Below are 15,056 nucleotides of genomic sequence, written 5' to 3'. Positions count from 1 at the left end.
GCATTATATTCTATGGGGCTGGCTGCATTACATTGTATGGTGGCTGTGCTGCATTATATTGTATGGGGCTGTGCTGCATTATATTCTATGGGGCTGTGCTGCATTATATTCTATGGGGCTGTGCTGTATTACATTCTATGGGGCTGTGCTGCATTTAATTCTATGGGGCTGGCTGCATTACATTCTATGGGGGCTGTGCTGCATTACATTCTATGGGGCTGGCTGCATTACATTCTATGGGGGCTGTGCTGTATTACATTCTATGGGGGCTGTGCTGTATTATAGTCTATGGGGCTGTGCTGTATTATAGTCTATGGGGGCTGTGCTGTATTACATTCTATGGGGACTGAGCTGTAATGCTGGATACAGCTGTAATTATATGTTATATAGTCGTGTTACACTCCCCTCACTTCTTGTAGCCTACAAGTGTACAAAGATATTATACAGTCACCATGCGACAAGTGGGCCTGTGTGGCTTCAAATGCCAGGGCTGAATTTTAGTCCCAGTCCGGCCCTGACTGCAGCTCAGAGAAAACATGTTTAACAATTATTCAACATTTTGATTTTTTCATCTATTTAGATTGAAAGCTTCCTGTGTAAGAAAATGTTTTTGTAGGTTCTCAGACATAGAATAGTGACTGTGTGGGATTCAAAAAATGTACTAAAGATCCTTTTCCTCCTTCTACACCAATTTTATGGCACACGACACATAAGTAGATCAGTAAGTTCCCTGTCATGTATAATACAGTGCGAGCGAATATACAGGAGAATTGTAGCATGTTAAATGGGTAACACCATTGTTTAGAGTTGTCTAATTTAGTTGTCTATGTTGCAGGGCAGCACATCACGCTTCATTGGATCAAAGTTCTCCTCCACTAAGTGGGACCTCTCCATCATACAAATATCCTTTAACGGGGGCTCAAGATAGCAAGGATGATTTTCCTTTAAGAAAAACAGGTAGGTGCTTGAAAAATACATATTTATGTTCTTGTTATGTCAAAGAACTTTCGCAGAATTTGCACTTGTGAAGTTGTAGATCAGACAGAGATTGTGGATTATGTAATTGGCTTTCCAAGATTTTGATAATGATTGGCTAAGGATAGGCCTTCCATATCAGCTTGATGAAACTCCGACTCCTTGTGATCTCACAGATCAGATGATTGTTGAGCATCCTCTTCACTGTTTACCAGTGACAGCTCCATACAACCTGCAGTGGCTGTACCTGGTACTGCAGCTCTATGAGCTCAGTCCCACTCAAATGAGTTGGTCTGAGCTATACCAAAAAAGAGCTTTACGTATACAGGAGAAGTGAAATACAATAACATTATTTCAACAATCAAAGATACAAATATATATAGGTATAAAATAACGCAGCACATATGGGGCTAATGGCGGGGATACCCGAATAAAAATATACAAACACTAATCAGATACAGTATACATAACATAAATTAAATCATAAATTAAATACACGTTTATATACATACAGTATGTACACACAAATAAACATAGCAAACCACAAACGCAACTATATAATACCTTGATATAGGGTGATAGAATGAGATGGATGGCAGAAAGCACTCATATATCACCTCCATAATCTACTTGAGGTTGTAAATACAAAAATAAGTAAATGTATACTAAGTAGTAGATAGTATTTAGATACAGTTATAAATGATCAGGATATAACTACCCTAAGGGTAGACGTCCAGGGGCCCACCACACCCAACTCGCGTTTTGCACTGAAGTGCTTCATCCAGGGATCAGTGCGAAACTTTGAATTTGAAGGATTTAATTTATGTTACATATACAGTATCTGATTAAGTTTTCTATATTTGTTCCTGGTTGTCCCCACCATAGGATTGTGTCCTCAAGTTCAGTATTTTAGATCAGTATTTGTAACACAAAACTAGGAGTGTGTGATAAATACGGAAGTGGTGACAAGTTTCTATTATACTTTTGATATATTCTGATGTAAAATACTAACCATATACTGAGCGTGTGAACGCGTCCTTAGCCCATTATGTGCTGTTTCATTTTATACCTATATATATTCTTATCTTTGATCATTGGAATAAAGTTATTGTATTTTGCTTTGACCTGTATAAAGCTTCCTGTCTGGTTTATCTACTATTATGCATTTTGGATTGTTAATGAGGTTTGTGGTTTTAGATGTTTCTGATTAGGTCTGAGCTGCAATACTAGGCACAATCACTACACTGGAGCTCTGCCTCAGCTGATTGGTGGGGTTACCTGGGGTTGTACCCTCACTAATCTGATAATGATGGCGTCATTATAGTCAGGCATTATCGGGAACCGCCTCTGTATAAGACACTGCTGGCTGGACCAAATATGGGTTGAGCCTTTATACGTTTATATTTGACGCTAATTAGGCAAAGATATTGTGTAATAATGGTGCACATAGACAGGTCTGTAAAGATAAAGCTCTTATGTCATCTGTCAATTTAAATAACAGCTTCTAACATCAAGCATGTAAAAGAATATCTTATCAGTGGTTTTACATAGGACTGCATGCCTGCACAAATGTATTACAACTAAACAATTTTCAACTCAGTGTAATTTACTGTTTCAAAACTGAACCTGTATCACTACAATTTATCTTTTTTCCAGAACTATAACTTGATTACAAACTTTAGTCCGTTAGCCTGTTAATACTTACACCTACATAGTATCTTACGTAAGTCTTTCTGAGCTGAATAATTCTCCACGTTTCCGAGGATCCCATAGTAAACACATTATATCACTGCCCTTTGATGTCTGGTCCAGGATAAATCCTGCCTGTTTTCCTTTGGTTCCAATGGGAATCAGGTTCTGTCCCACTCTATATTTTCTGATGGACATCGTGTTTGCATCAAATGAAACTTACTGAACCCCTGCTGAGAACATGAATAGGTGTAGAAATGTCTGTACCTTGAAAAAAGCCTCCACAGCTGCTATTGAAGCTTAATGGAAGTGGCATTTGAAAGGAATACATGTCCCAAATGCAATCCTTATCAGAATCTCCGAGTGGGGAATTTGCCCTTTAGGTTTACCCTGTGTCCTTTTCTATTATATATAAATGGGCTGATATCTTAAACAGATGAAAAGTCATAGACGCTGCAAATAAAAATTGAAGGATGATTGCATGTATGGTTGGGTAAACATGTGGGCAGGGAAAAGCCTGGCATTCCTGCTGTGAGGCTTAATACCTATCAAATACTCCCACTATTAACTAGTGCTCCCCTTGAAGGACTCCTGTGGAGTGCGGTTTGTTATCATTGGCCACCAATTATAAATATTACATGGGATATTTCCTGCAAGCAAGAGTGGAAAGCACTGCAGGAGTCAGCTATTTTACTAGACAGAATAACATGCGAGAGTTGGTGCATTGGAAGAGGTGGAAAATATCGAGAAATTAGATTTTAAGCCCCAGCACAGACAGGGAATTTGCATGCAAGGAGATGAACTGATAATAATGATGTACTAAGTCAGATAATGATTTCCATGTATCAATCATAATGAGTTAATTACAATGAATACATTGGATAGAGAAGCATTGATCCGATTTTTAAGAAAACTCGTTGGTCAAAATTTTGCAAAGATGTTAAATGTTATCATCTCTTTTGTGAGTTTGTGATCTTGGTTTCCTAAGATCCATTCCTAAGCAACTTCAGGAGTGCAGTGCTCCCCAGCCGGCCGACTTCCTGACTGCTGGTCGGGGCTGTTGCTGCTGCTTGATTGACAGCTTGGACTAGCAGCATTGTTGTACTATTGTCTTGGGGTGTGCACTCCAGGTGCTGCCAGATCAGGCATTTCTGCCTATGCAGAAAGGGATGAGTGATGAAACTGGCTACGATTAGGAGATAACTTTGATCTTCAGCAATCCTGGCCATCCTAAGTGCAGGCCTTACAATCTCTATTGAAAAGAGCTTGCAAGCACTGTGTATAATTGGCCAGAAGTTGCCAGTAACCTAGACAATAAGCTGGAAACAATAAGAAATTAAATTGTACTTATCAGAAGAACAGAGGGAGATTTTAATAAGTAAATTACGAAAGTGCTTATTTCATCAAGCACTTTCCAACAATACCTACCTGTAAGTGAAAGTAGGAATTACCTTTTAATTCAGATTTGACCAACTTTTGAAAGGATGTTCTGCCAAATAGACCACTGTAGTAGGCAAAGTGAATACAGAGAGTTGTTGTGGTCACAGTTATAAAATGTATTTATTATCCTTCCTTATATAGCGCCATCATATTCCACAGCACTTCACAGATATTGTCATTGCTGTTTCTATTGGGTCTCACAATCTAACTTCCCGATCAGTATGTCTTTGGCGTGTAAAAGTGACCTAGAGAGCCCGAGGAAATACACACAAATATGGGGAGAACATACAAACTCCTTGCAGATGTTGTCTTTGATGGCATTTGAACCCAGCGCGCCCGCGCTTTTATTATGCCAATACATAGAAATAAAAGTATTGTATAAGTATGTCTTCAATTTTGTGTGTACAGGTCCAGAACAGACCTTTACATCTCCAGATACACAATTCTTACCTTGCACAGAACACATTATGTTGACTCATGTGTTAATCCTATGGTTCTACCTTTTGTAATGTGACTTTCCAGTGTTAGTGATTGCTGCAGTCCACAGTTTTACAGAACACAGAGATGTATGTGGTTCGGTCTATTGATGTGATCTGTAGCACCAGCTCAATGGTTAAGACCTGAAAGACACACAAAGCAGAAGTCTCTGTATAACTGTAGACTTAAAGGGTAATTGCAATTTTAGAAAACTTGTGACCTGTTATGCCATTATAGCAGATGTTTTGATTGGTTGCCCAAGTACTGAGACCTAAAGCAGAGGGGCAGAGACAATCAACCAAGTACTGCAGTACTCTGAGACTGTTTATATGACAGACTGAATAGAAAGTCTAAGCAAAGTAATTGCTGACACCGCCACCGATCAAAACATCTGACACATCTCTGTGTCTAGTTTTCTAAAACGGTAACTTATTTTCTCTTTAAAGTGTGAATGCACCATCTATTGGGAGAGAGTTCCTAGACCCTTTTACACATAAAAGTTGGCCAACTCCACCAAGTTTTCAGCCAACTTTCTTTTATGTGTATGGACACATTTGTTTTTTTTTTAATCTACTCCTTCTTCAACTATTAGAAAAAGGGTCTGAAGGAGTAGAATGACAAAGACTATATGTAGGAACATGAAAAATAAGGAAAGATTTCGGCACAACCATCCAGGGATATAATGGATTCTTTAGTCAAACGTAGTTAAAACATTAAAAGGCGAGGCCTCGTACCTCACGCGTTTCAAGTGTATACACACCCTTAGTCATAGGCTAAATGAGGCATAAGTGTAACAATCCAACATATATACATTGTCTAAACAAAAGTACAATTGCAATAGGTTAGAACAAAGTCAGCCCCCATAAGTTGGAACCTGCACCCTCTGGAGGAACTACGGGCCAAATTTCCAGCTACACATTCTCAGCATGGTAAGCTCCTTCGTCCCTCTTCCTCTCCCTTCATCTCACCATATACTGTACGTAGGAACCCAACGAGAATAGACAAGAACTTGAAGAGCTGCTGATAGCCACAAATCAGAATGAAGCTTTTTCCTTTATTGACGCAGGGCTGAATATGAGATATTTGTTGCAATGATGAACACTTTCTAGAATAATATTTAGAATTGAGAGTCCTCAGTGGTTGATACCTTTTAATGGCTAACTGAAAAGATGGTAACAAATTGCAAGCTTTCGAGACTACACAGGTCTCTTCATCAGGCATAGACTAATACAAATTCTGAAGAATCACATATTTATGCACAACATATCTATCTACTGGCTAACACGGTACCAAGATATTTATCTTTCCTGAACACTTTCTATTCATTCTTGTGCTAGTTTTTATACAAAAAAAGCCAACAGTACTGGTTTGCAGTTGGTACCTTAGAAGATCACAGCTCTTTTTAGTTTGTTTTTATCCATTTTATTTGCAAAGCTGTCTCGTTTTATGTTTTAGGTGATTTTGAGCATTATCAAAAATGGTTACAAAAGTACATATACTTTACAGTACATTTTCTCAGAAAGCCTTTTTCTTTTGTTCGTACATATTTCTTTTTGTTGCTGGTAAATTAAGGAATGTAAAGCTTTTTACTTATGTGAGAGTCCAGATTATAACACTACATCCTTTAGAAACCATTCTTCTTGTGTTAAGGTATAGCCACTGATAGTGTTATGCTCATATTATATATATTTTCTGAGGAGCTAATGATTTACTAGCTCTACCACCTTCCATTAATTAACATGACATTTTAACAACATCCAGAAATACCCTGTTTACCTATTAAATCACAGTAAGTACAATAGAGTTAATTCTAGCCCTTAGCTACATAACCCGTATGTTTTTATGCTGGTTTTATCAGGAAAAGAAACAGGAACCCCGACACGAGTCAAATGACCCTTGCCTCATTTACGTAGCCACAAGGCTTTGCTGTAGGCCTTGGGGACAATGAGGGACTGTTGTACCACTGTGCCCACTGGACACACAATGACGTCCTGTATATGCTTACAGTGATAGACAGGCAGAAATCTATCACCTTTGCCCTTGAGGTTAAGCCTTTTTTTCCTTTGCTTTGGGCAACATGGCTTTAGATAGTTTCTAGTCCTTCATATAAAATATTGGATTTTTCCAAAGTTCAGTTCTTAATAGATATTTATTATTGGAATAGTTTCCTTTACACTACAAATACAAATTAATGAAGCATTAAGGAATGGAAATTTCAAAAAGCTTTCCTAATATTCCAGAATACACAATATGTTTTTTGGCCAAAATATGATGCTTTTCTTCCATTACTGTCCTCAGAAGAACAGATTGGGCTCCGAGTCCTTACATATTAGATCGGGAGACCTTCTTGCCTGTACTTCTTTATTGATTAATAGGAGATTTGGATTTCAACACAACGGAGAGGGGAAACATTCCTTAAGAAAGGGTTAGGCAGTGTTTCCTTCTCCATTATGCCGATATCCATTCTTCTGTTTGATCAGAGCAGATCTCATATATTTAATGTGAAGAAGGCTTTATTTATATCAAAATTAGTGCAGCCAAGAATCCCAACAACTTTGACCAACTCTAAGGACTATGGAGATATGTGATCAGACCAATAAGCTTTTGAGATATGTATGTGCCATTTATATGATTCCCTAATATATCAATGTACCTTCAGCAAAGGTGAGGCTGTATGTGAGCCACCAGATAAAATGACAGTGTTCCTTACATTAGCAGGACATCGAACTTTCACATAACCTCTCTAATGGATTATCTGCTGCAGAATCACTTTGATCCCTGTCTGCTACTGAAGTGTTAATTTACATTTAATGGCCTTTTCTCACTTTTGCATTTAGAATAATAATGTCTTTATAGATGCTAAATGTGTTTTTTTATGAGCCTGTGACTTTTTTGTGTTACTTCATGCACAGACGTGTCATCAGGTTATTGCTTGTATTTCTTTCAAAGCCGAAAGGTAGGGTATAGGTTAGAGGACAGTCATGTAATGTCCAAGCTACTAAGTCCAAATTCACTGTTTATACATGAAGTTGGATGCTCCTTATCCATTCTGACTGCTCGTGAGAACTAATAAATTATTGCATACTCTGAATGGCAAAGACATCTACAATACAATAATATCAACAATTCTCAATCGTTGAAGTTGTAGTTGGGTTTTTCTTCACTTGTACTAAAAGTTTAGTTCAATGCCTTAAGGTGGCCACATTAGTCTAAAGTTGATCCAATGGGAAATTTCAACTCAAATCATTGTTGGGTTTAATTTATCAAGAAACTAATTTTTTTTGCCAACGATAATCTATCTGGAAAGAAAGCGATCATCTTCAAAATTTTGGCCCTGTAGAGGCAATCATTACTGCTTGACAAAGACCAATAATGTAATCACAGAAAGTCCAGAAAGAAAAAAACAAAACAGGGAATAGAAGGATTTCTGCACAGGGGAATGCATATTAAAGGTGCTGGAATAATATAACATGCTTGGTGCCATTACACCAAGAAGCACTCCAGTAATGGTCACTGTTTACAGTGGGACATAGAAGTGCAATATCAAGCAATAAGTAAGGATGTTAAAAAATGCTCTTGAATGTGAGTCACCATCTTCATATTTCTGCTTTCTCTTATCCCCAGGTGAAGCAGTAATGCAAAATACTCGTTGGGTGAGGTGACTGCCTGAATTCCAGGGTGTACTTGTAGCTATCACCTATGTTTAGTCAATATCACTGATTTAAATTTTTTGTCTTGTCTTGTAGCATTTGACTCGCCAAGTTTTTCAAAATGGAATGCACACTTTATGATTTCTTTACAAAGTCAAAAGCGATCTTTATTTGTGTCTCTAGCATTTTTTGTAACTCTTTAGTGCAAAAAATTGCACATTTCGCAAAAAGGTACAAATATTGTACTAAAATAAGTGTTGTTCATAAAATCAAGGGAGACCGAAATATATTTGTGACATATTTTGTAGCTTTTCAAAAAGTCTAAAATGATAAATTAGGCGAAAACCGCAGGAAACCTTAATTCCTTCCACAGTTTTGAACATAAAAACAAAACAGGCAAACACATATAAAATACATTTTAAAAATAGCGCAAATTAAAAAAAGAAATCGGCATAAGTGAAAAAAATGGTGAAGAACACCAAAAACTAAACAAAGCAAGGAGTAAATGCAAAAATGAATTGGCCCTTATATGTTTTCTTATTGTTATGTACTTTAACATAACTAAGGTATTTAGGGACTTATTATCTCTAAGTTTCTTTGATTGATGAGAAAGACCATTAGTGGTTGTAATGATGGTGGTGCCAGAAGAGCATGTAAGGATTTTTAGTCTCCTTATACTGGTATGTCAGATCTGGCATGTCACTCTACACAATGAAAAACCTTACTCCTTAGAACCCAGTCTTAGCCTCTCACCCAGCCAAATCAGATCTCATACTTTGCACTAACGAGGGGCAGTACCCTGAAACACGAAACACTGTCTACAAAGTGAGATTCTGATTTGGCTTTTATCCTAAGTCATATTGCAAGGCTCGTTAAAAGATCGATAGTGACTTGTGGAATTGCTGCTTCCAATAGATGGCACTAGAGTTCAAGTCGTCTTCCTCTCTGAAGAGACAATTTGCATACATGGGTGAATAAATACCTTTTTATCCGTTTTTATTTAAGTTTTCTTCTCCTTTTTTGTGGGTTTTGAACATCCTCTTGTGCTGGCCATGACACTGCTTTACCCCTCGATATCGTATTGCCTAAGGCTGATTTCTTTTTAAACAGTTTGAATGGTAGCAATAACCAATATAGACTAAAATGTTCATGGCACAACAGAAGAGTAGTTCAACAGTTGGTCCACTTTCAACAGTTGTTCAATCAAAAGGATACCCTGGACTTTAGAAAAAAATGTGCTAAGCACTAACAGGCAGGTAGTTGCTATCTTCCTGCCAATTGTGCCCGATGCCATTCTCCGCCAGCACAGAGCAGCCACAGACTTCCGCTGATGTCACATCAACAGAGCAGCAGTTTCTTTTCCTGTAGACAGGATGGGACTACTGGTGTCATGCTGATTTACAACTGGCTTCCCGCAGTCTATTTGGAGGAAGCCGGCTGTCAATCAGCATGACACAGTATGTTCACCCTGTCAACAGGAAGAGAAATTGTTGCTCTGTTGAAAGGGAGCAGCTGAATCTCTGGCAGGAGCGGTCAATGACCGGTGCTGGGTACAACAGGCAGGTAGTTACTTCTGTTAGTACCTACATGCCTGTTAGTGCTTAGTCACATTTTTTTTAAAGTCCCGGATATGCCCTTAGCCTACTTTTTATATAATGTGTATTGTCTCTTTTAGCTCCGCATCTTAATACCTTGTTAAATACCTTGCAGTTTTCTTGCATTTCATCTGCACCCAGGGCACATGCCAATTCTGCCTCCAGTAGCTATGTCCCTGCTCTTTACTTACTGTATGACTAGGGTTAAGTTCCCACGGTGAGTATTCAGTGCATTTTTGTTGTTGCAGTTTTTCTGCAGAATTTTTACAGTATAAGCTATTAACTTTATTGGGTTAGTCATGATTTTTTCATCACATTTTTCAGTGTATTTTTTACATAATTTTTTATTGTAGTTTTTCCTCTTGGTATGCTTTGTGTTGGATATTTCCTGTTACTTAGTTTTGATGAATCTTTATTTCTAAAGTCATGTGCGGATTACGAGCAGTTTTATTGGGTTTCCTCTGTGGAAAAACAATAAAAACTTGTGTGTTTTTATATCTGTTGATATTCTTCATCTCTTTCAAATATATGGGGAAAATTCACAAATAAAATGCATATTTAGAGCAAGAAAAAATGTTTAGTGGCTGATTTTCAAAATCACACCACAGGCAGTGTAAAAAAAAGCCCAGGTTTAGAGATATCCCACACACTTTGCATCAACTGCGATACTCTGTTTCTTTTATGCATGTAAATACGTAGTGGGAAAAACGTACCATATACTCATCATGTGAATTTAGCCTAAGGGATCTCAATGTCTGGATTACTATAGTGCTCTCTTGTCCGTGGTCACAAGTTATTAGGAATAACTCAGTATCTCCAGGTTTTAATGGAGATTAGGCACAAATTAAAGTCACTGGGTTTCAAAGAAAAAGTCTCAACGTTACTTGGTGTATTGAAATATTATGCTTTTTTGTTTATCTAAATTTTAATACGTAGTTTCCTTATTTTTCTTGACAAGGATTTTATCAGCGACTTGTGTTTGGCTTTTCGCATCAGTGAAGTTTATCTCACAGTCTACTTGCATATTTTTCCCACTGGTGGTTTTCTCATATAACTTTCAGTTTATTTGTCGGCAATGTTACGACATTTTGGCCGATGTCACATAGTGATAAATCATCATCGCAGTGGCAGCCATGATTTTTCTTGTTGCATAACCTGAAAATGATTCCTAGTGTAATAGATAATGTTCTTTACGCACATTGCAGCTTTTTCTGAAATTAATAAATAATGGTGTGAGAATACAATTGCAGCTCCAATTCTGTAATGTTATGCAGCCTGTTGTTCCAGCTAATCGAGTTTTAAAGTATTAGATTTCATATTGCATATTAATGTTTAGCCTAGAAGTGAAATCTGTCACTAAAGTACATCACATAAAATAAAGTAACTCGTAGATTAAAAATGTAAAAAACACTTAAAATGCAAACACAAACTAAAAGAATTTCACTTATTTATTGTTTGATTATATGGCGCCACCATATTCCACAGCGCTTTACAGACATTGTCGTCACTATCACCATTGGGGCTCACGATCTAAATTCCCTATGAGTATGTCTTTCGAGTGTGGAAGGAAACAGGAGGGGTACCTGGAGGAAATCCACCCAAACAGGGTCAGTACCTGGAGGAAACTCACGGGGAGAACATACAAAGTCCTTGCAGATGTTGTCCTTGGTGGGATTTGACCCCAGGACCCCAGTGTTGCAAAGCAAAAGTGAGAACCACTTACCTAAGCCAGAATAAGTGACATATCATACACATGAAACAACAATATGGAGATTCAGTTGAATTATCCCCTGACTCCAATGGAGAGATCCATAAGATATCAATATAAAATCACTTTATTTATTAGTCAGATTTATAAAAACAATGGATGTGGAACATACAGTACAAAGAAGTACCCAGGGGGCCGGAAAAATACCCTCCAATTATATATATACCATCAGGAAAAACAAATAAGACCACCTGCAGTGATCTGAGACATTATAGGGCTTTGTAAAACAAGGTATATAGCTCAATCAGCCTAATGAATGCCTATTGTAAATATATCATTTTGTAATGCCCACCAGGGGAATACATACTAAATTATTTAGGCAAGCCCATATGAATATCAGTATAAATTTCACAAAATACAAATTGTCTCACCGCTGCAGCACGTGAATGGATAGCAGATATGTGTCCTGTGTTATTGGGTAGTCCGGCGTTCCCCTGTCGCCCCGACGCGCGTTTCGCTCGTAGCTTCTTCCGGTAGATAAAATATAGTCCATGTGAAAACAAAAAAGCGTCCAAAGGAGACTCCGATGGGGAGGCCAAGTTAGACTCCTGCCTGTCCATTAGGGCTCCCATTATGACCAGTAAGTTGGATCCCTGGAGTTCAGCAGTATTCCAATATTCAAGCAAAAAAGTGTCCCGAGAGGTATTTCAATGAAATGGCCTAGAGAATCCCTTGCACGTCCATGACACTCATTCAACCACCATGGGATTGACCAGAAGTGTAAAATCTTGAAAAAATAATAATAACTTGAAAAAATAATAATATTCTACATTGTGCCTCAATATATAAAAAATAGATATTACAATACGGAGTAGATGGGTGGTATGCGTTCCACTTGCGGGTCACTTTCGTCACTTCCGGTGTGTATGATCTAGTTATGGCACAGCCGGCAGGTTACCTGCGTTCGGTATCGTAGATACGGCCATACCAATAAGGAATTACCTACGTCATATCCGTTGCAGTCCGTGTACGTCCATTGGCCGTCATTCATTTAAATAACTGCACCTTCATCCCCTGTGCACGCCCCCGGAAGAAGCTACGGGCGAAACGCGCGTCGGGGCAACAGGGGAACGCCGGACTACCCGATAACACAGGACACATATCTGCTATCCATTCACGTGCTGCAGCGGTGAGACAATTTGTATTTTGTGAAATTTATACTGATATTCATATGGGCTTGCCTAAATAATTTAGTATGTATTCCCCTGGTGGGCATTACAAAATGATATATTTACAATAGGCATTCATTAGGCTGATTGAGCTATATACCTTGTTTTACAAAGCCCTATAATGTCTCAGATCACTGCAGGTGGTCTTATTTGTTTTTCCTGATGGTATATATATAATTGGAGGGTATTTTTCCGGCCCCCTGGGTACTTCTTTGTACTGTATGTTCCATATCCATTGTTTTTATAAAACTGACTAATAAATAAAGTGATTTTATATTGATATCTTATGGATCTCTTCATTGGAGTCAGGGGATAATTCAACTGAATCTCCATATTGTTGTTTCATATGATAGGAAGTGCCATATAATTTTTGGACATATTTGTTGAATTACATATCATACACAGCCATGTGTAAATCTGATTTTCTGTTATATTTTTATATATTTTTTGTATCAACCAATGTTAATTTTAGTCAATAGCCCTGTAGTGTAATACCTCTATATGGATACAATTTTAGGACTGTTATCAGTTACTTGTTTCTTCCTTAATCACTAGTAATTAATTGTAAGTGGATAATCTAGTCAATCATGCAGCAAGGTCACACTCCATTGTTAATGCCAATGAGGAAACTAGCTCTAGGAAATAGGGGTGATATGATGCATTAAACCACTCTTGCTAAAATGGCTAAATGCTTGTAACGCACAGTATCTACATGGTTTAGCAATCTGACAGCAGCTCACAATGTAAAGATAGCATTTACTCTATATACGGTATATTAGAAATTCCAGGATTCTTGATGCGGTTTATACGCAATGCTTTTCGAATTCAATCTGTCATTTTCCTCAGGAAAATCACAGAAAAGTGAGGAAGAATTTATACTGACTTCAAAATGCATTGAGAACAAACCACATATCTTTTAAAGCAAATCTTTCAGCAGGTTTTTGCTATGTAATCTATGTACAGCATGAAGTAGGGGTTAAAACACAGATTTCAATGATGTGTCACATGTCCAACTGTGTTCTGTTGTTTTACTTGTTCTGAAGGTTTTACCACTTAGTGGTTATCATTGTCTGGACTATGTCAGCTACAGCAGCATGTACATGCTAGACCGACTCCGCCCCCTCATGTGATAAGCAGCTCACTGTCTATAGACATTGTACATACAGAGCCTGGTGTGGGTGGAGGCAGCTTTCTCATCTCTGCTGCATTGCTAAACCTAAAAATGTTGTGTTAGAACTGCTGCACCCAGTAATCTAAGTGATACATCGTTGGATTCAGGGTCTCTTTGCCTTCACCATGCTGCTCTCAGATGAGGTAGCAACCCTGCTGACAGCTTCCCTTTAAGCATCAAGAATCCTGGAAATACTTATATAATAATAATAATAATAATTTAGTTCTACAGCACTTTCCAATTTAGCAGGGATATGTACAGACAATAAAGACATTAGAATGTAACATATAGTTCAACAGTTACAGTGGGCACAAGGGCACTGCTCGCAAGCTTACAGTCTATAAGGAAATGAGGGGAACACAAAAGGTGGAACGTACATGTCAGGAAAGGTAAGGAAGAAACCAGATTCTGAAGAAAAATTTGAAAGGTGGAGTAGGGGAGAGTTAGAATAGTGAAGTGAGGTGATAGGCCTGTCTTAAGAGATGTGTTTTTAGATCACATTAAAATATAGGGCCTAGGTATTAATTGGTAGTGCATTCCAGAAAACTGGCCCAACATGAGAGAATTCTTGGAGACAGAAGTGGGAGATTCAGATTATGGAGGCTATTTGTTTTAGATCAGTTGCAGAATGGACAACATGGCAGGGTGATAGACAGAGATGAGGGAGGAGATGTAGGGTGATGCAGAACTGTAGAGAGCTTCGTGGATGAAAGTGATAAGTACATATTTTACTCTGTAGGCGATGAGTAACCAGTGCAATGACTGGCACAAGGTGAAGGCATCGGTGAAATGGCTGGACATTAATATAAGCCTGGCTGCCACATTCAGGGAAGATTGGAGAGATGAAACTCACCTCTCTAATCAATTGTTTGTTTTTCTGCATCTGGCATGGTTTATTTATTTTTTCTACTCTTCTTTGCTCCTGAGATTCTTCCCAATTGCTTCCATTGTCACAACCTGCTTCATCTGCTTTATGACTCTGGTGAGAACACTATGTAGTGATGTGGCGTCCATTGACATAATGTATCAAGTGACATTCCTATGGCAGCCAGTTCTGGCACAACCCAATGGATGTACTGTCTCAGTGCTATGCAATGATTCACCCCATGGACATGTAATATG

At 38.1% G+C, this 15,056-nt stretch overlaps 1 protein-coding gene across 4 annotated transcripts in view; it reads left to right on the top strand.

The window, feature by feature from the left end:
• The window catches only part of HDAC9 (histone deacetylase 9), a 902,387-nt gene that overhangs the window by 769,257 nt on the left and 118,074 nt on the right, over window positions 1-15,056 (top strand). For all 4 annotated transcript variants that reach the window (XM_077268733.1, XM_077268735.1, XM_077268732.1 and 1 more), the window contains one exon: window positions 836-957. In XM_077268733.1, the coding sequence (XP_077124848.1) occupies window positions 836-957 (122 nt within the window). The remainder of the gene's footprint in view (window positions 1-835; window positions 958-15,056) is intronic.

Source organism: Ranitomeya variabilis, chromosome 6 (genome assembly GCF_051348905.1).
Source record: "Ranitomeya variabilis isolate aRanVar5 chromosome 6, aRanVar5.hap1, whole genome shotgun sequence".
Lineage (NCBI taxonomy): Eukaryota > Metazoa > Chordata > Amphibia > Anura > Dendrobatidae > Ranitomeya > Ranitomeya variabilis.
This window is presented reverse-complemented; position numbering and strand designations above follow the sequence as displayed.